Source organism: Nyctereutes procyonoides, unplaced genomic scaffold (assembly GCF_905146905.1).
Source record: "Nyctereutes procyonoides isolate TBG_1078 unplaced genomic scaffold, NYPRO_anot_genome, whole genome shotgun sequence".
Classification (NCBI taxonomy): domain Eukaryota; kingdom Metazoa; phylum Chordata; class Mammalia; order Carnivora; family Canidae; genus Nyctereutes; species Nyctereutes procyonoides.
The window spans coordinates 10,554,618-10,577,185 of NW_026575035.1; the positions used below are offsets into that span (position 1 = coordinate 10,554,618).

At 39.8% G+C, this 22,568-nt stretch overlaps 1 protein-coding gene across 10 annotated transcripts in view; it reads right to left on the minus strand.

Annotated features, from left to right (window-relative positions):
- The window catches only part of SULF1 (sulfatase 1), a 186,878-nt gene that overhangs the window by 82,176 nt on the left and 82,134 nt on the right, over positions 1–22,568 (minus strand). For all 10 annotated transcript variants that reach the window (XM_055318170.1, XM_055318162.1, XM_055318166.1 and 7 more), the window contains 2 exons: positions 11,427–11,499; positions 10,888–11,119 (listed from right to left, as the gene is read on the minus strand). In XM_055318170.1, the coding sequence (XP_055174145.1) occupies positions 10,888–11,059 (172 nt within the window). In that variant the 5' untranslated portion in view covers positions 11,060–11,119; positions 11,427–11,499. The remainder of the gene's footprint in view (positions 1–10,887; positions 11,120–11,426; positions 11,500–22,568) is intronic.

Below are 22,568 nucleotides of genomic sequence, written 5' to 3' on the forward strand. Positions count from 1 at the left end.
AGCCTGGGCAGCGATATTTGGATTTGATAGAATGGCCAAAATAAAGGCAGAATAGGTTCTTTGTCAAAGGCATGAATGACTTGATAAGGAAAAAGTCTTCGAGGGCTGTTGTTGTGGCAACGGGGGATGGAGGTACGTGCACTGAGGAGGAAATAGGCTGGTTCATCAAGGTTACAGCCGAGAGGTCGCTGAAGCCATCAGGCCACGAGGCAATAAGGACTTGAACTGGATTGTGCCTCTAAAATAGAGGGAGCCTCTAAGAAGCAGATCCAAGAGATGCTGTAATGCATCTGAAGGTAATGAATTGACTAATGCCTTCACGTTTTCAGCACAGGAAGAAAACTGGAAAAGTAATGGTTTTGCTGTTGCTCAAGAAGTAACTAAAAAGCCATATGCCCTGTAGAAGATCAAGGAAGTCCATTTCAGAAATGTGTTTTATATTTATTGATCATACAGGGGAAATATCCTGGAGATGGAGATAAATAGATGGATAGAGACATGGTAGTGGGGAGAGAGCTAAATGGTCACGTCTATTCACTTATTCCCCCCTCCTCTTTACATCTCTGCAGGGCTTCCTTTGTGTAGTATCTCAAATATTGGGAAAACCCAGCAAACACTACTTCACCTACTTTACTTTTTATTACAAAGAATGGGCTGTCAATTTCCTTTATGAGCCTTAGCTGATAACTAAGCAGCACTGGAAACCATCCTCCAAAGTCCTGAGTTACCTGCAATCTCCTGTTTACAGACTCATCTGGACTGCAAATATGGGATGGTAGATGGAAATCTGACCTAAGGTCAAATAATCTACAAACTGGCCCTAAGCCTTAGCCCAGTTCATAATCTGGACTTGCATCAGTAAGGGCTCCCCTCCCATTCTAAATGCCACCCTTTCAATTAACTAAGCTGATCATGTCAAGGTCCTAAACAATCTATCCAAATTCTAAGCAGTCCCCAAACCAAAGGGATTGATGAGGACACTTGGTCCTCGGAGTCACCGTGGTGACCACTGCAGCCCCACCATCAGGATTCCTGAAAGTTTCTCAGTAAAAAGAAGATTCTGAAACAATGTTCCTCCAACTTAAAAATCCCTTGGAGAGCATGTTACATCAGAATTCTGAGCCCGCCCTGAGATGTTGATTAAGAAGACTTGGGGAGGCACCAGAGAATTTACACTTCTAACAAGCTCCCTGGTGAGCCTGCTGCTTCCTGTCCATGGCCCACACTCACACTCAAGAGTAAGTATTCCAGGTTGGACACAGAGGCTGGGAAGCCTGGAGCCGAGAGAGACTTTAGCAGGTGCCCGTAAGCAGCTCAGCCCACTCCCGAGGCTCTAAGATGCTGCAGAAAGGAATCAGATACATCTATGTCCTGCTTACTCTCAGCCCAGTTCTCTTCTGAGTGTCACACCCGCAACTCATTTAATCCTGATGATACACCTTCGTAGCAGATGCTCTTAATCTATTATTCCCATATAAATATCACAGATGCTAAAACTGAGGGCCAGACGGGCTAAATAGCATTCTGAGGGCCACATGTACCCTAGGTAGCAAAGCCAGGAAGCAAATGCAGGCAATCTGCTCCATAGACCATGCTCTTAAGCTCCATCAAAGCTGAGTACTGGCTGTGACATTGACATTTTCAAGACTGAGAAACAGAAAAGGTGTCTGCTCATAGTCAAGAGATGTTTTACTTTCCACAGTCTGATATTTCACTTCATCTAGCCTCTTAGAGGAGACATTGACTCACAGAAACACCTTCCTCCCGCCCGCCCTCTCTTCAAGGGCTGATGTGACTCTCAGTAGCTCAGACCCAGTGAGGGCTGAGGGGGCTGCAGACGTGTCTGTCTTCATCACTGACAGCCACCCTGGCGTGAGATGCCGTCCTTGATCTTGGTGGGTTCTCTGCAGATGATGGAGCATAGGGACCCTACCCCTTCGAGCTGAGTTAATATGCAAGAGGAAGGAAAGCACAAAACACTTCTTTTTTTCATAGCCTTGTACTGCCTCCCTCACCACTGACATTGCAATACTGGCTTTTCATTGGGAAACTCTTCCCTAAGCTATTCTGTAATGAAATTCACTATTTTGCACTTACAGATATTGAGATGGATGAATGGGATGATGTCCTGCCTCACTGGTGGAAGAGCTCAGTTTTGTTTTAAGGTGCAGCTGCTCACCGCTCTGAGTTTCAGGACTTCGGTGCCTAAAACACCAACTGTGCTGATTCTCAATTATTAGAATGATTATTTCACAGGAATGATAAGAAGCTTAAGGCCGAAGACTCCTATAACAAGATTCACAAGGCAGGGCTTAGGAGGGTAAGAACGAGAAGAGAAAGAGCCCTGAATGTGAACTTCTGGGAAACATCTGGATTTTGGTATAGATCACCTTGAGCAAGTCACCTCCTCTCTTTTGGTCCCATGTCTTAACTGTAAAATGGAGCTAAGAATTGTTCCCCAGCCAGAATACAGGGTTGTTGAGGAGCAAATGGCATAACGCTATTAGAGCACTTCACGCAAGGCGTGTGGTCAGTGGGGCTGGGATGTCACTCTGTGCTCACCTCAACCCACCACATTAATTTTCTCCTTTTTCATCCCGCTGTCTATAATCTACATCCGAATTCCAAAAGCAGGAATAAGAGTAAACAAGTTGCCAGAGACTGAGTATTTGTGTCCCCCCAACCCCCGCCAAATGTGTATGTTGAAACCTAACGACCCAGGTGATGGTATTAGGAGGTGGGACCTTTGGGAGGTGAATTAGATCATGAAGGTGAGGCCCTCATGAATGGGCTAATGTCCCTATATAAGAGACCCCACTAGGCTTCCTGGCCCCTCCTGCCATGTGAAGACACATAATAAGACAGCCATCTAGGGGATCCCTGGGTGGCTTGGCGGTTTAGCACCTGCCTTTGGCACAGGGCATGATCCTGGAGTCCCGGGATCAAGTCCCACATCAGGTTCCCTACAGGGAGCCTGCTTCTCCCTCTGCCTATGTCTCTGCTTCTCTCTCTCTCTCTCTCATGAATAAATAAATAAAATCTTAAAAAAAAAAAAAAAGACAGCCATCTATAAGCCAGGAAGCAGGCTCGCACCAGGCACGGACTCTGCAGGCGCCTTGATCTTGGACTTCCCAGCCTCCAGAACCATGAGAAATAAATGGCTGGTGCTTATAAGCCACTCAGCCATCCAGTCTATGCTACTCTCTTATAGTCTGTTCAGGAGACAGAGGTCAGTGATCATTTCTATGTTTTAAGGCTTAAAATGTTAATGCTGGCTGATAGTTTAAAACATCAGTTCTCTCCCCCTCCACATACAATTTCCCTACCTCCCCTTGTGCAAGGACCCTGACTTCATTATCATTTAAAATTGTCCTTGGAGGTCGAAGCTTGACAGGGATGCTATGAAGTGACTGTAATTGGGTCCAGTAGCTGGTGGGGAGGCACTGCTGATGGGCCTGGCTGGAGCACAGAGATGGCCCAGGCCACAGCTGAGTCCTAAGTCTGCCAAGAAAAGCTGTCCCAGCGCCAGAGTTCCAGGTGGGGACTGGGGACGTCTGCACTGTAACCGCGATCAGCTAGGTCAGCAATGACCGGGAGCAGAGAAGTGGCACTCTTCAGGAACCCTGCAAGACCCACCACGTTTGCAATTTCACGGGAATATTTTTTAAAAACCAAGGTTCTGGGAACAGTACTTTGGATGATGGAGTATGGGATAGGTTACTAAGACCGGATGGAACCGTGGCCAGGAATTTAAATCATTCTACACACTCCAACTCATTTATTCTCACATCATCTGTGCGAAAAAGGTCAGCAGGGAGAAAGATGTCCAACTTCTCTGAATGACTTTTCCAAAATGACACAGAGAGTTTGAATTATTTCATTTACATGTCAAACTTTACAAGACTTTACCTTTCTTGATTCAAGTATCTTAGCATTTGATTATTCAATGTTTTATACTATCAAACATTAAAGTTTTTTCTTCTTTTTTTTCTTAAAGATTTTATTTATTTATTCATGAGAGACACACAGAGAGAGGCAGAGACATAGGCAGAGGGAGAAGCAGGCTCCACGCAGGGAGCCCGATGCGGGACTTGATCTCAGGACCCTGGAATCACGCCCTGAGCCGAAGGCACACACTCGACCACGGAGCCATCCAGGTATCCCCAAAGATTAAAGTTTTCACCAGTCCTGTTTATCATGTCTAAAAAAACTCACAAAACCAGAAATTCAACAAATAAATATTGCCATTGTCATCTCTTAAGGAACCTTCAGGCATGTGGGATTCAAATATATCTGGTTTCCTAGGGAGACACGCCTCCTTGAGCAATAGACAAGCAAGCATAACTCTTATTAATTGTACTGTGTTGTTTCTAGATGTCATCATTTTATGATAAGCTATGGTTATGCTTTAAATACGTAAATGGACTGTACTAAATACATCTGTATTCTCTTGCTATCTTCTCCCACCAATGGTTATTTTTATAGTAAAGTATGAAAACTTAAACAATGATATTTCCAATATTAAAAATGGCTCTATTGATCAATTGAATATTTTAATTCTGAAAGCATAAAGAAAAAATAACAAAATAAAAGAATATACCTTTTTTTTCTAGCAAAACAATGGGATTGGAGGGGAAAAAACCCCAGGCATTTCAGCAAAAGCCGAACGGAAGAGGCAAGATTGGAGAAGAGACCAAGAAGAAGATAATAAACCTGTCTAGAATGTCTCCAGGACACCAAGAGTCATTTTTTTCTCCCAAAGAGCAACAGGCCATTAAAAGTGGAGACAAATGGGATGTCTGGGTGGCTCAGTGGTTGAATGTCTGCATTCGGCTCAGGGCATGTCCCTGGGGCCTGGGGGTCAAGTCCCACATCAGGTTCCCCGCAGGGAGCCTGCTTCTCCCTCTGCCTATGTCTCTGCCCTTCTCTCTGTCTCTCTCATGAATAAATAAATAAAATCTTTAAGAAAAAAAAAAAAGAAAAATCAAGGAGCTTTCATCTTTTCTGTTTTTAACATTTGATAGAGAGGTGGGTGTATAGTGCTGTTCCTGAACATGAGAAAAACAGCAGTAGGGACAGGATGGTAAATGGCAACTGCTCCTTGGCCTAAATGTTGGGGTGCAATGGAGAGTGGTGGGGGCCATGAGGACCCAAGGACATGCTCCATCTAGTGGGGCACTTGGATTCTTCTTTAAGCATCAAACTGGCTGCAGTCTCATAGGAATGCAAAGTCTTATAGTTCTAGATTTTCAAAAAAAAGTCAGAATCTGGATTTTTTTTTAAACATGAAATCGTCTGATTTTTAAAATGTTGTCTTAATTTTAAAAAAGTATGTTGGTCAAGCAAAACACATCTGTGGGCTGGCTCAGTACTATATATCCCAGTTGTGACCTGTGATTTAAAGAAACTAAGTATTATGTATTTCTTAATTCCTTGCATGATCTGAAAGAAGCAATGGGCCAGCCCAATTTCTTAAGAATTTAACAAATGCCACATTGAGTCAGATCAGCTCCACATTTTGTTCCTCAGAGTGGCACCAAGGGATCCTTTTGGAAAGATTTAGAGCCTAATTTCTTTGATTCTAGTCTCAGAAAGTTTGGGGAGTTCCACAAGCACTTTTGATTGTGTTCTTTTTTGGTTTATAAAATACCTTAAGTGCAGGAAAATACTAGAATAATGTGTCTCCTAGCTTTAATAATTTAATTTTTTTCTCTTTCATAAGGTTTTTTTTTTTTTACTGGATTTTTTTTTTACTTTAAAAAATTTATTTAAATTCAATTAATTAATATATAATGTATTATTGATTTCAGAAGTAGAGGTCAGTGATTCATCAGTCTTATATAACACCCAGTGTTCATTACATCACGTGCCCTATTTAATGCCCATCACCCAGTTACCCTAACCCTCCTGCCCCGCTCCCCTGCAGCAACCCTCAGTTTGTTTCCTATGATTAAGAGTCTCTTATGGTTTGTCTCTCTCTCTCTGATTTTGTCTTGTTTTATTTTTCCCTCCCTTCCCCTATGATCCTGGTTTATTTCTTAAATTCCATATATGAGTGAGATCATATGATAGATAATGGTCTTTCTCTGACTAATTTCGCTTAGCATAATACCCTCTAGTTCCATCCACATCATTGCAAATGACAAGATTTCATTGTTTTTGATGGCTGAATAGTATTCCATTATATTTATATAGATCACATACTGGGTCACAAATTAGGTCTCAACTCACACCAGAAGATTGGGATACTTCCCTGCATGTTTTTGGACCACAGTGCTTTGAAACTTGAACTCAGTCACGAGAGGAACTTGGAAAGAACTTAAATACATGGAGGCTAAAAAGCATCCTACTAAAGAATGAATGGGACAACCAGGAAATTAAAGAAGAATTAAAACAAAATTCATGACAACACATGAAAATGAAAACACAACTGTTCAAAAACCTTTGGGATGCAGCAAAGGCGGTCCTAGCTTTCGTATTTTTAAATGTTAAGCTTTTAAATTTAAGCTTTTAAGAAAGTTTAATATTTGATGATAATTGCTTCAGATGTAGTTTTCAAATTTTATGACAAAATATGGATATCATTGATATTCTTGGTTACTGCTCCTTCTTCTCCAGTGTCTGTGTGTTTTTCTAGCTTTAAAAAAAGTGTAAATCTTCCACCTATTAATATAGTCTAAAAACCTGAACTATTTACAGGCATAGACACAACCTAAGCTACCTTTTTAGTTATGCGACAAGTAAATCCAGAAGAGGACTAGTGGTTATGTCATTTCATCTTTCTACAGATTAACTTTTCTCCTGGGATAACGATGTTTGTCCTATCCACCCAACTTGGGTGGGATGAAAACAAGTGCAATAGTGAGAAGGAATGTTCTTTGGAAAAAGATAATATGCAAGGTTCTAGCACTTTTATTAATGAATTCCTTATGTGTCTTACTCCCTTCACAAAGTACTAGTTTATTTTATTTGTCCTCAGACAATGTTAAGGGAGTGGCCTCCATTCCTACTGAGTAAGAGCTTTCTTTTCAAGCTTAAATTAATAAACTCTGATTATGGCCCTTCTCAGTCTTTGTCTTTCCAAACAAAGAAGTAGAATAGTTTTATTCTTTCCCCCAAAAGAAAAGCATCCTATTACAATTTTTGTCATTGTTCTTCTAAGCCTTTTCTAAGTCTGTTATATCTTTCTGGAGGTACAGTAGCCAAAATTGCCTGCAGTATTACAGGTGCAAATAGTTTTGCTATCCTAGTCTATTTATGCATTTGGCAAGCATAATTACATGGAAGTAAAAAAAACAAAAAACAAACAAGACGAAATCCAACCATATCAAACCACAATGAGATACCACCTCATATCCACTAGGATGGGTATTATAGAAACAAAAACAAAATGCCAGAAAAGAACACATGTTGGCAAGGATGTGGAGAAATTGGAACCCTTGTGCACTGTTGGTAAGAATGTAAAATGGTGCAGTTGTTATGGAAAATAAAATGATGGTTCCTCAAAAAAATTAAAAATAGAATTATCAAATGATCCAGCAAATCCATTTCTTGGTATTTAACCCAAAGCATTGAAAGCAGGGTCTTAAGGAGGTATTTAAACACTTATGGTCATAACAGCATTATTCACAATAGTCAAAAAGTGGAAGCAACCCAAACTTCTGTTAATAGATGAATAGATAAACAAAATGTGGTGTGTGTGTATATATATATATATATATATATATATATATATATATATATATACAATGAATATTATTCAGCCTTCAAAAGGAAGAAAATTTAGATACAGGCTATAACATGGACGAGCCTTGAGGAAGGGTATTAGTCTAAGTGAAATGAGTCAGTCACACACACACAAAAAAACCACTTTGTCTTTATCTTAAGTGGCATAATTTCACTTATGTGACGTACCTACAACAGTCAAATTCACAGAGGCAGTAGAATGGTGGTTACCAGGGTATGGGAGTTATTGTTTAATGGGTATAGAATTTTAACTTTGTAAGCTGAAGAGTTTTGGACAATAATTGCATAACAATGTGAATGTACTGAACACTACCGACCTGCACACTTAAAAATGGCTAGGATGGTAAAAATAAGTGGACAAAAAACAACTAAAGTCTAGAGCAGTTAGGTTCAAGAAGGATTATTGAGACTCTTAGAGGAGACAAGGTAAAAGTCTTCACCAGACAGTGTCCACTACAGACAGCATAATTGTTAGGGCAGAGAAAGGAGCTATTTTCTAAAGTCTTTTACCTCACGGGTTCACTGTGGTTCATCACTGTGTTTTGCCGATGAAATAATAAGACCCATCTTATGCTTCTGTTATCTCTCTCTTAGAACCTAGAACATTGCTATGCATGTGCAGTGTGCTTTTAGGAAAGGCTCAATAAATATTTGGTGAAGGACTGATGGAAAGCATCGTGGTTAAATGTCAGCAGTGGAGACCTAGTCCTAACTGGTTCCTATGGTGAACCTAGGACTAGTAAGTTCATCACAGCCTACATGACTTCTCTAAGTCTCATTTTACTTATGCAGTAATTGAAGAGAGTAAGAGCAACTACTTCATAGAGTTATCATGAAGATTAAATGAGCCAATACTTAGCATGTATCTGGCTAGAAAATCAAGGAAGGAGGTAGAGACAACTACATAGGAAGTACATACATATCCGTCTATGTCTATGTTGTATCCATTATAGTTGTATCTAGTGTACCCGCATGCTTCCAACAGAAGCCAGTACTTAGTGACTGCTCAGTAAATATTTACTGGATGAATTAACTAACTATAGGGTGAAACTAAAGGGTGAAGTTTTGAATTCTGTTAAAAATAAATTTGTCAAATAAGTCCTTAATTTATTTTAAGGGCAAGAACTCTATATTGAAGAGGTAGATTATGACAGATACTTGTATTCACTTCTGATATTTTTGTTAGCTTTGTCAGGCCCCTGTAGGACCACTTGAAATTTTTTTAGCACCTACTATATTCCCAACATGGTCCCAGTATCAGGAACGCAACATGAACAAAACACTACCTCACTCTCAGGCCAGTGGAAGAGACAAATATGGAAGCACATGATGGATTAAGGGCCATGCTGGAGGCATGTCCAAGGTGGTACAAAGGAAAGTTCCATCCACCTTGCTGGGAAGAGAGAATGGTTTTGGTGAAGAAAGACCCCAAGGGCAAGGCAACTGAACTGGGTCATGAAGAATAGGTAGGGCTGGGGAGAGGGGGAAAGACAGTGGAGACAAGATGTACAAAGGCATGAAATATAGGTGAAGGAGATGAAACTACCAGACACCTTACCTTCAAGGATATGTAAGTAATTTCCACGAAGCACTGAGCAAAAGTGGGAAAAAAGGGAATAATCGCATAGATATAGGCAGGGGCCAGATGGCCCAGAGCTCATTTGTCTACAGAAGAGAGTTTCTTAATCCTCTTGCCAAAGAGAAACCATGGGGAGTTTTAAGCAGAAGAGACCTGATCAGATACTTGCATGATAACTCTAGTCATGGAGTGAAGAATAGATAAATCAAGTCTATGGGAGACAGGTGGTCAGGTGACTATCAGGGAAAAACCCGGAGGTGAGAGAATGGTCTGGAGATCATGGTAGTAGTGAAAGGGGTGGATATAAGAGATGTTAAAGCAGGTGAATCCAAACATGTTCACTTCATTTTTACTTGCTCTCTATTTAAATGAAAAGTTAAACCGTAAACTACATACATACTAAGTCGTATGCCTCCGAGACTTCATTTGGGCATGTTGCCTGAAAATCAATACTCTTATTTAAAAAGTGAAGTGAGAGACAGCAGACTCTGCAGGTCAACTTCAACAATCATTACCTGCTGCTGGTTTTTAGTGTGTGTGCTTCCAGCTAAACTGGGGGTTAACTCTGTTGGGATTCCATGATTTAGTTTCAAACTGGAAATTCAAGTCTCGTTCCATGAAGACCAATTTCCAGCATGGAGGGTTTTATCCTTAAGAACTAGACCCAGGGGAGCTCTGTAAGGAAGCCCAGCGTGCTCTGCTAGCACTAAGTGTAAAAGATACCAGCTTGAGTGTGATGGGTAAGCCCAGCTCAGCGATTCCCGAGAGTGAGGAATTTGGTTCTAGGAATGAAAATGAGTGCTGGTGACGATTTCTAAGGACAAGCTTTTTATCTGTCCTAAGGTACCATGGAAGGTCATACCTAGACTTACAGACAAGACCACAGAGCTGGGCTATTAAAGAAAGTGAGAAGATAAGCAACTGAATGAGATAAAAGCTCAGCTGGACCCACCAGAATTTGGCAGGCTTTCCAAGTGTTCTGAAATTGGCCCATTTTTTCTAATTCTTCAGAAAAGCATCATCTCTAAGGTGGTAGTAATGAATTACCACCAGAAGGTACATAGGATGCTGCAACTTTCAATTATCTAACAATTACCACAAGCTGTGACTATATCATTCCCTTTAATAATAATAACTGTTAAGAGAGAATAATAATATCTATGTTCATATACATGGCATAGAATTATAGCCATAACCTCATACTCTTGGAAGCAATTTTGCCCAAATATTTAAAAAAAGTTCTTGAGCAAGAGCTTCCCAGGTGCACAGTTGAATCCTTGACTTCTGTAGTATTTTCTCTTGCTCTTTTTCTTCCATCCTCCTATGACTCTAGGCCCCTCCCCAGGATGTTTCAAACACCCAAGACCAGAAAAGTAATGATGAAACAAAACCCGAATGCCTGATAATCAATACAAGTTCATTTTATGAACTCAGGTTGCTGATTGAGAGCCTCTCGCTAAGAGCCAAACCCCCAAACGTTCCCTCCGTGTTACTGATCAGGTGAAAGGTCAGCGAATCATTCGAGCAAAAGAGACTAACAAGTGAAAAATCCAGCGTCTCACCCAGCTCCACGTCCTGATCATCGGTGAGCACAAGAATAATGTTGGGTCGGATGTTTTTTCGTTCCTGCTGTATCCGTCCTCTGAACCTCTGGGATCTGACAGTGGAACAGTGGCCCCCCAGCAGTTCTGTGGCCAGGACAGCCAAAACCAGAGCACAGCAAGAATACTTCATTGTGTTGGGTCCAAGGTCACAAAACCAACAAGACGTCTCAGCCTCCTGGTTTCTGCAGGTCTGGGCGGTCAGAGAGAAAAGGAGAGGGGGAGAGGAAAATGAAATCCAAACCCCAAACACAGTTGCAGAGAAAGGGCTACAACTAAGGGAGAGCTGGCACAGGAGCTATTGGAGAGAGGGCTGCACATGAGTCACAAGTGGCAAACCCTCACGGGCGCTGGGGAGGATTTTAAGCACTTGATTATTTTGCAAATTCACTTATGTCCTTTATTCTCATTCCAACTTTTCCCATGTCAAAATTCATTGCCAAAATATAATTTCCAACACAGAGCTCAAATGTAAAAAGCCTCCCGACAGGAGCTAATACCTTGAATTAGGTATCCTGGTTGAATGATCAATTCCTGTACCCAGAGGTGTTCAGAACATCTGCAGATGGGGTCCTGGAGGGGGAGAAGAAATACAGAGGAAACGTCAGTCAAGGATCTTTTTTTTTTTTTTTTTTTTTTTTTTTTTCAGTCAAGGATCTTGATACAGATTTTGGTCTGAGGTCATCTCTTAAAATGGCATATGATATGTGCGTGTGTATTCAGATCTACACACACACACACACACACACACACACACACACACACACACACACACTGTACTCCAAAAGGGAGAAACAGAAGAAAACAATATTCAGAACTGCTAAAAATGACTCCAAAAATATCTTCATTTCTCAATGAGCTCCCTAAAGTGGGGACACGGGTGCCATCCCTGCTCACACTCTGACAGTACTTTAAGCATCCCCCAGAAAACTCGAGATTGACCAGGGGGAGCCAGCGGCACCTGTGAGACCACAGTGGGTTTGCAGGGTACTTACAACCAGGGAGCGGCTGGCATGAGGGGGTGTGCTGGGGGGGGGGCGCTGACTCACCTGCACAGACACTGAGTACTTATCAAGCAGAAGAAAATGCAAGGCTGTCATTTGTCATCTGCATTATGTCACTCACTACCCAGGAGAGTTCTTTCTGCTGACAAAGACTTCATAGTAAATGACTGGGAGGGCAACCTCTCCCAGCCCCCGAAGAGCTCCTAACTGTCCTTCATCAATCACCAGGGGAAGAGGCGCTTCCTCCGGGCGAGGCTTGTCCCTCCGACCGGCCCGTGTCCTCAGTGCGCCAGCGCCTAAGGGGACAGAGCCCTCCTTCAACTGTCAGCCCAGCCTCACTATTATCAGGACCTGGCGCAGCGCCGCCAGCACCGAGGTTTTGCCGCAGCACAACTAAACCTGCAAAGCAAAATGATTGATTGGCTCTGAAGCTGGGGGTTACAGGCTACCCTTCCACATTTAAATAAATAAATAAATAAATAAATAAATAAATAAATAAATAAATAGATCTGGAGGGGAGGGCTGCAAAATCTTTGCAAATCTCCCAAGAGGAGACCTTTGAAAGGGTTAGAAGAATGGCCCTTTCACTTTAGAGCACCAACCTGCTGAAAGCGTTTCTCTTGGACTTGTGATAGCAAGCAAGAGGCTCATTAAAAAAAAAAAAAAAAAAAAAAAAAAAAATCTTTCTTTTGGATGTCATGAGGGAACGTCTGCATGGGAATTTAGGCCGCCCTAAAGTTAATTAGATAGCAGCCCGCTTTGTCAGCCACTCTGTCCCCACACACCTGAGGGTCTGTATTTTGAATTGCAACAATAAACTGGCATCAGATAAATAAGCATAACGAATTAAGTGTGAGAATTGTATGGCAGAAGAAAAGGGACTCCATCACTCATTTCCATGCCTTAAATTCTGGAGGGTGACATGGGGGCAGTGGGAGAAGAAAGAAGAAAGACTGTGGACTGTTTACCCCAGCCACACACATTATTTTGTTTTACACAAACACACACACCCCTATTATTTTAAACTTTATGAGCTGTTTTGTAAACAGTTCTAATGCTTTTCACTCTGCAGCCTGTAATTACTTTGAGAGAAAGACAGGGAGAGAGAGGGAGAGAGAGAGGAAGGGAGACACACTCTATAAGAAATAGATTTTAAACCAAAATCTAGTGCTATAGGAAGGCAGCCTGACTGCATTATCTGCAGAGCATCAAACCAACCACCTCTGATTGATCCTGTGGCTCTGAGAAAGTCAATACGCAAGGTTTGGTGGGGGGTTTGTTTTTGGGTTTTTTTTTTTTTTTTTTTTTTTTTTGGTAATAACTCAGGCTTATTTCAGTGATTGCTGTGCATGCTGAACACTGAAAGCCAGCGATTGTTCTGCACTGACTGTTTGGTTTCTGTGCATTTGTTTCAAATCGTGAGAAAATTGATACAAGCAAGAAAGACAGGAGAAGGAAAGAAAGAAGTCACACAATGGCTGTCTCCAGCAGGACAGCAGCAGGCGAAACAGTTACAGGCCGACACGGGTCGGTCCTTTAAGTAGCAAGAGTTTGCTCACCTCTCAAGGTCTGCAAGGGTATGTGAAGGGAGAGTGAGCAGGAGTTGCTTGCATCCGCTCTAGTAATAAGCCAGCCTCAGCTGACAGCAGTGACCCGGAAAGTACAGTCAGACTCCTGGGGTCGTGCAAACAGGAGCACTCGGAGTTTAAATAATCAGCCACACACACGAAACTGAAAATTCTTCACAATTAAGATGCTGATAACATTCCCTGGAACCCAATCAACATTACTGGTTATTCTTTTCTTTATCTTATTTATTTTGTCTCTTCCTTTAGGAAAAAGAAAATTAGCCATAATGGTACCTTGAATAAACTACATTGAACTGCATTGAAAAGCGTTTCCTAATGAAGAAAGGGGACAGCCAAGGAGATGCATTGTTTTTCCCTCCTGTAAAGTGACCTTCTTAACAGAGTTAAAGGTGCAGAGAAGCCTGAATTTTTTTTTTTCTGCCACAGTTTATTATCGATTCAGGGGGTGCATATGGAAACATGGAGAAATTGAATGGTGCAGAAAACTGGACTTTCAGGCAGGTCTGACCAGCAGGAGCGTGCTATCTTCACCCCATCTCCCTTCACTAAAACACAAAACACACCATTCTGAAAAACCTGCACGCAGACAATTCCTCATTCAAAAATGACTTTTTAAAACCTGTCATCCTCTCACTGCCTGGCTTCCAGCTCCAGAAGGAAAAGAAGTAAAGAAGAAGAAGAAGAAAAAAATTGACAGACAAATGCAGAACTTGACAAAGGGGACAAGGATGCAATGTTTGAATTGGATACTTTGTGGCGGACGACAAGTGTCCTTAGAGACTAACAATTTGTCCTGAGAAACAGCAGAAAATGAGAGAAATGGCAAAAGGGGGGGGGAGGGTTTCTCACACACCCAAAGTGAGCTCGTGGAACGGTGTTGTATTCATGAATCAGGACCAGAATACAAGCTGCCTTTTCTTCAAGCCCTAAAATGAAAACACCGATTGTAGCTATGGCCAGTTGATGTGGAAAGTTTTTTTAGGGCTTTGTTTAGGGCAGTCAAGCCAAACTATAAATGTGACATTAAAAGTTTCAAGTCACATATAAAGGGGAAAAAACACAACAGAAAGACTTCAAGCCAACTGGACGGAAAGTCTAGCTCACATTTGCTCATGGAGCAACACTAAAAACGAAATCGTTGCCTCGGCAGGTAGATGTCTGGCCTCACCAAGGTCGCCCGTCTGGGCAGTTGGTGCTGAGGTATTGGAGGAGACTGGCAACATACTGAAAGGGTCCTGCTTTGTCCACTGTGGTGGGTCTCAGGGTGTAACACTGGACTTTTGGGAGTCCCTGAGATCCTTTCTGGGGAGAGGCTAAGAGGTCAGCACTATTTTGATAAGAATAGTGACACATTTGCTTTTTTCACTTGGTTGACATTTGCACTGATGGTCTAAGAGCACTGGTGGATAAAACTGCTTTTGTCCAGATAAAGAGAGCATCACATACACTTAAAAAAAAAACAAAAAACAAACCCAGTTTCATTCAAGATGAAACAGTAAAACGACTAATTGTACTAATTAAATTTTGTTGCCTCTGTAGGTCTGAGATAGTTCAGGAACAGCACTTGTATGACTAAATCGCAGGCATAACTAGCCACTGCTTTTTTTTGCTCTAGGAATGCTATTTTTACTTGGAAGAATTATTTGGACTGGGGTATTTGGCAGACATTTATTAAGGAATAAATGAAATGAGACTGTCATTTCAAGGAAAACAGCTGACAATATTTGTTGTATTTGTTGCCACTGATAGAAATCTAGCATCCAAGCTAAAATCAGAATTTTGAAAAACTTGTATCTGCCACCATGAACTTGGTAGCTTTCCAATATGTAAAACATTTCAATGACATTGATGTTGATATTAACAAATGTTATTTTTTGATATTGAAAAATGAAATGTGCCAACATTTAGTATATTTGCATAATTCAGTGAACCAATGTTTCCTAAATGACCAAATAAAATGCTACAAAATCATAAGTAAGCAAAAAAAATTTCAAAGTGCCATATGAAAATTTCATTGGATTTTAATGAAACAGAATATGAAAGCTCATTGATGGGGTTTCAGATTACTTGGGACAACTAATCGTTAAGAAGTCACCACTTGTCAAGTTTTGGCATAGTATCAAAGGAGACCTATAAGTGTCTGAAAAAGCCATTAAAATACTTTTCCTTTTCCAAGCACTTATCCATGTGAGGCTGAATTTTATTACTATATTTAAGCCAAAACAATACATTTCAACAGATTAAATGCAGAAGTAGATATAAGAATCCAGCTCTCTTCTATTTAGATAAATATGTATAAAAATGTAAAACAAGAGAGTCCAGGTGGCTCAGTGGTTTAGTGCCACCTCCCTTCCAGGGTGTGATTCTGGAGTTCCAGGATTGAGTCCCACTTTGGGCTCCCTGCATGGAGCCTGCTTCTCCCTCTGCCTGTGTCTCTGCCTCTCTCTGTGTGTCTCTCATGAATAAATAAATAAAATCTTTTTTTTTTAAAAAAAAAAGTAAAACAATGCTGCTTTAGTTACAAATTTTTTTTTGTTTGGAAAATAGAGTTATTTTTCACAAAATATATCATTTAGCATGTAATAGATTTATTATTGTTATTTTCGAAAGAATTTAAAAATATTTTTTAAATCCTCCAGTTTCATTTTTTTAAATTTATTCATTTGCGAGAGAGAGAAAGAGAGTATGAGCAGGGAGATAGGCAGAAGGATAAGCTGACTCCCCATTGAGGGGCTCAATTCCAGGAACCCTAGACCATGAGCCCAAGTCAGATGCTTAACCGACTGAGCCACCCAGGGGCCCACCTTAGTTCTATTTATCAGTAGCTATAATCTACAGAAACAATGGCTCTTGAGAGTCTTCAATAAATTCTATTATTATAAAGGGATCCTGAGCCCCAAAGTTTTGAGAACTGCTGGCCTGGCATGTACCTGGTACCATAGTTAGGCCCAGATTTTCACCTCCAAGTCTGTAGATCTGGCCCTATTCACAAACATATATGGGTTTTTTTTGTCCCTTAAAACCCTGAAACTGTCCTAAGTTCTTTTTTTTTTTTTTGTCCTAAGTTCTAAATGCCTAGTATACATAGAGGTTTTTGATGAGTGATGACACCCTGTATTTTGTTTGTTTGTGTTTTAATCTGAGGATAATACAAAATTTTACAAATGAATGCTTACAGATCTAAAGTATGTGAGGGACAAGATCAGAACAACCCACTTAGCACAGAAATAGACCTCTCAGGGATGGGGTAAAAGAATTACTCTAGTAGGAAACAATGTCACCCCATAGTTAGGGCAGAAAAAAAAAGGGACAGCACATCCAATCCAAACAGCAAGAGAGATTAGGCCAGCATTATGCAATTATTCAAAACTGAATTTAGCCAGAACACACTTAGTTTATCCTAAGAGTGAAGTAAAATAGGATTATACCAGCCAGAAGCTGGTATCTGCATTCTGCCCCCTCTACCCACGGCAAATCTATTTACTTACAATCTAAGGGTGGGTTTGGCTTTCAAGTTTCCCATTCATTATTTTTTTTTCTCTAGGAGAAGTCTTCAGGACATGCTATCTTCTTTATAATATATGTGAAACCATGAAGGAGCTAATTTCTTTTTTCAAAAACCTCATTGCTGGCAAAGTTCATCTACTGTTAATCCCCAGAAAGCATATTTCCTGATCTAATTTATTGCAACTCCAAGCAAAGGAGATAGACCATAGTCTCCTTCTGGTGCAGTAACATTTTTATACCTCTGTAATAATAAATCTCTTCCAACAGCCAGTGACAGCTGAAAAGCATGCATCTCTGACCTGGAGCACCTTTGGGGAAATACTGGGCTAAATGATGAAATCCTCCTCCAAGAATATTTGCTTTCCTTCCCTTTCTCCCTTTCTACTGTTTTTTCCCACCAATGTGTGAATCCTGAAATTGAAAGGAACCTTAAATAGCCATCTATTCACAAAATTGTTAGCGTTGGTTGTCCTTGGGGTATGGTGAGGGAGGGGAATGGATTTTGTTTTTATTTCATTCATATTCATATTAGATGTTTTTCAATGGTCTGTTGCATTATAAAAATAGAGATAAAAAATTTAAGTCTTCTACATTTTCCCTCTGTCTTCTCAGGGAGGAAGAGAATAGATAGAAGGAGCAGTGATAAGCATGAAGTGAGAGGTTATAGCAAGAAATGTACTTTTGAGACTCAGCCCCACAAAGATAGAAACTAAAACCAAGGACATTATAGAGAATGCAAAAAGTCCAAGACTAAGATTCGTCCAGCTTCTTTTAAATAGGAATTCACAAAACAAAGGAGAAGAGTAGTCTAAAAATTATGAAAAGAGCCAAAAGGATCTGTTATTTCTCAACCAGATGCTGCAAAGTGTCTCAAGAGTCTGATAATGGTCACTAGTTTCAGTGGCGCAGTGATAACAAAGAGATTATTGGAGTTCTCAAAAAAAAAAAAAAGGAAAGGGAGCATTGGAAATTTCAGTTCAAGTGAGCCTCGTGAAAGACAACAGTATCAAAAAAAAAAAAGAATTACAAATGTGGTCTTAGACATCTTAGCTAAGTCTTAAAGTATATGGCTTATTACATGAAATTTTATTAAATTAGCTTTCAGTGTTATGTATTTATGGCTCATTTATTTATTTATTTTTAAAAAGATTTTATTTATTTGAGAGAGAAAGAGCAAGGGGGGAGGGAGATAATTCCCAGCAGACTCTGCACTGAGTGCAGAACCTGATGCAGGGATCGATCCCACGACCCCAAGATCATGAACTGAGCTGAAACCAAGAGTTGGAGGCTTAACCGACTGAGCCACCCAGGCTCCCCTATAGTGTATTTATATTTAAGTATCTTGAGATATTGCATTAATTAGTAGAAGTGGTTTGTTGTGATAACAAATAAATTCCAACTATCAATGGCTTAAAACAATAAAAGTGTATTTGTCACCCTACAAGTCACAGGGTGGTGGCAGGAAGCTTTGCTTTGCCCAGTCATGCATGGACACAGGCTGACAGGGGCATTGTTGTCTTGTCGCTGCCTTGGACCAGGAGAGGCAGAAACAAAACTTGGAGAATCTTGCAGGAGAGCTTTTCATGGCTCCAACTTGGGAGTGACTCAGAGCATACCTAACATTTCATTGGCTGTCATTGTCACATGGCTCCACCCAGCCACAGGAGGGGTGAAAATTTTGTGGAGCAGATGAAGTGTTTGCTGAACACTACAGTCTATGCCACAAGCAACAGATTTCATCAGCACCTTCTGTATTTATTTTGTTTTCTCTCTCCAGACACACACACAGGTGTGTGCATGCACACACATGCTCGTACTTAAGATATGTGTATAAACATACTTAGACGCACACAGACACATATTTCAAGTAATGAAGAAACATCGTATTTGTAGCTTAAAGTTCAACCATTCCTGGATACTAACAATGTACTTTTTAGCAGATTTATAGATTTTTTGGGGGGGCATGTTTCATTTTAGTTTGTTTCCCTTATGTACATAATCTATCACAATATGAATTTATTTTAAAGTTCCATAATTCTTGTAATACATTTAAGTTGGAGAAAATATATTTTAAAAAATATTTTGTTTATTTATTTGAGAGCGAACCATGAGTGGGGGTTAAGGATAAAGGGAGAGGGAGAAGCAGGCTCCCCACTGAGCAGGGAGCTCAATGTGGAGCTCAATCCCAAGACCCCGGGATCATGACCTGAGCTGAATCTCAGGCAGATGCTGAACCAACTGAGCCACCCAGGTGCCCCTGAAGAAAATATTTTTAAAAAACCAATTAGAGGTTGTATTTATATTTCAAAAGCGTTTTTCTAGATATTTTCCTGTAGTTATAATCTATGTGAGGAAAGAGGAACACCTGACTTTACAAAATAAATTAAGCCCCAGTCAAAAGAGTTCCACTGGCCCACTTTCTATGCCATAAAGCTCCCCACCAATATAATGCTTGTTAACATTTTCTAAGGTTTTCAATACAGCAGAGTGGAGTTACAAGTTCCTTCTGAGGGATCCTGCTGGCCTCACACAGAGTGATGACCAAGAAAGAGAGTCTGGGAAACAGAGTGTGAAAGATGAATATGCATTTCAAAACAATGCTTGTTCCTGAAGACTTAGGGCCAAATATGGAGAGTAATCCCCACCCCCCAAATGTATTATTTACAGGAGAACCTTTTAAAAAAATCAGACGTTCATATTTAAATCAACTCCTGTGCTCAGAGACATTTTCAATAAATCTATAAATTCAGATTAGTTCATGTATTGAGATTTCAAAAATACTCCTTCACAAATTGTACTAGGAACTACTATTTTGAGATTTCTTTGTATTACTGGCTAAAGATGTGACTCCAAAGTCTTTTAGCGCCAATATCATCTTCAACATGTGTTTTATATGTCCCTGAATCCCTTATACTAAGGTTAGATTCTTGTCTCTCCTTTACTTGTACACTTACCTCTAAACAACTGGAAAGCACAGCTGTGTATTTATCAAGTAAAAAGAGCAACTCTACTTAGGTTTCAAGTGAAATTCAGGCCTGAGATCATGGAAAATACTATCACATGAGGACACACTGAATAACTAATGGGTTGATCTAGGAAAATAAATTTATTAATCTTAGCCATAATGCGTGCCTAAAGCATATGATGAATGCAAATTGTCTATTCTTGTTGACATCCATCAGATATATGGCATTCTAAAAAAAAAAAAAGATATATGGCTTTCTTGTCTAATCAAATGCATCTACCTATCCTCAAATCACTATCTGGACCTAGAGAGATTTATCAGTGTCTTCAGATTGATTAACACGTGAAGAGTACAGTAGGAGATTTTTAGGACCATAAATTCACAAACATTTACTGATTGGAATGATGCTCCTCACATCAAAGGCCTGTAGAAACTTGAAACCTAAAATATGCCTTCTGTCTTAGTTTGTTGTCTGGGCAGAAGCTGAGAAAAATTTTAGCTGATAAAAACTGACGTTTGGCTCTATTGTTACATAAGAGTAAACTTTATGACATTTTAAGCTGAAGAATTTATCGAATGAAAAATTTGAGTCATATGAACACCTTGAACTATTATTTGTCAGATTTGTAAGACAATCTTCCAGAAATGGCTGAGATTAGGATTTCTGTCTATGAATGTTTGGGGTGAATTTATGTTATTTTCACTGGAGGTTCTTTTATTTTCTTTTCTTTTCTTTCTTTTCTTTTCTTTTTTTTTCTTTCTTTCTTCCACTGGAGGTTCTTTAAAAACAGATGTTTACAGTTGGACGAGTCCCTTTAATTTCATCTAGATCATAAATACCCAATGGTGTTCCACCTCCAGAATTTATTTTCTCACTAACTACTCTACTTTGTTTTAAACCTTCATTCTCAGCACACACAAGAACGGCACTTGTCACACAAAGGAGCTGATATAATTAAACCAGATGATGTGCCCCACAAGTAAAATCAGCCATTCATGAAAGCTGGTCACCAGAGGCCATTTCAAACAATGCATATTTCAAAGTAATCTAAAGTAATCCCTTCTCTCTACTGATTTGGTTTCCATGAAGTCTTAAGCACATGTGTGCTGCAAAAAGGAGGCTTATTAAAACCTGATGTGATATTAGAGATTATAATGCAACAGGGTTGGGCTGATTTTCATATCTGAGTCCTCAAAAAGAAAGCAATTTTCAATTATATTTGTAAGCTTACTAAAAATATTCTCCATACAAAAGTAGATGGTGTTTACTTATTAATTAAGAAAAAAAAAGAATGGTCCCTGTTATCTGAATGGAGCTTATATTTATATATAAAATTGGTATGTAAAAGTGGAGGAGAATGTGAAAATCAAGAAACAAAACAGGAGCACAGAGAAAAGGAGGGAAAAATAAAACAAGATGAAATCAGAGAGGGAGACAAACCATAGGAAACAAGCTGGAGGAAAGGGGGGTTTGGGGGATGCGGTAACTGGGTGACAGACATTAAGGAGGGCAGGTGATGTAATGAGCACTGGCTGTTATATGCTACTGATTAATTACTGACCTCTACCTCTGAAACTAATAATATGTTCTATGTTAACTAATTGAATGTAAATAAATAAAATTTTTTAAAAATGGAGGAGAAACTAAAACAGTTTTTTGATGGACAAATAGGCAAAGCACAGCAAATATCTGCAACTATGCATACCGAGGAGCTTGGACTGTTTAGAAAATTCTTTATAAAGTTGTGAATCTCTAGCATATCATTCTTTTGGCTCACCATGGTGAAACATTATCAAGATGTGTCAGAGAACAGCATTTGGCAATTTTAAAATATTGGCTGTTGTCGTTTAGTACAACTGGATTCTTACAATTACTGAGTAAGTCTGGCTGCGGATGGTTTACCAACACCTCCAGATCTGGAGAATCTCTTGAGATTTGATTTGTTTGTTTTTCCTGATCATTTTTTCTATTTTCTAATTGTATAATTGACTCTTGAGCAATGTAGGGTGTGAACTGCATGGGTCCACTTATACATAGATTTTTTAAAACTACAGTACTGTAAATGTATTTCCTTTTCTTCATGATTTTCTTAATAACATTTTCTTTTCTCTAGCCTGCTTGATTGTAAGAATATAATATATAATACATACAGCATAAAGCATATGTGTTCATTGACTATGTTATCTGTAGGACTTCTGGTCAATAGCAGGCTATTAGTAGTTAAACTTTTGGAGAGCCAAAAGTTATACTCAGATTTTTGACTGTGCAGGAGGTCGGTGGCTCCAACTCCTGAGTTGTTCAAGGGTTAACTGTATTTACTTTCAATCATGGGTGAAAACATAAAGGATTAGATTCAATTATGTTTCCAGTCCCTCCACTTCAGGATCTTCTGCATACAGCTCTAGATCCTTGAAAAGTACGTCAAAGAAAAATGTAAATGATCATCATCTGGTTTATAAAATTAGCAAAAAGCAACACCCTAACACACAGAAAATGTGCTAATCCTCATTGGAACACTGCTTCACAGACCCGAGCGTATATGAGAGAGATTAGCAACTGCACTTAATGGAGTTGAT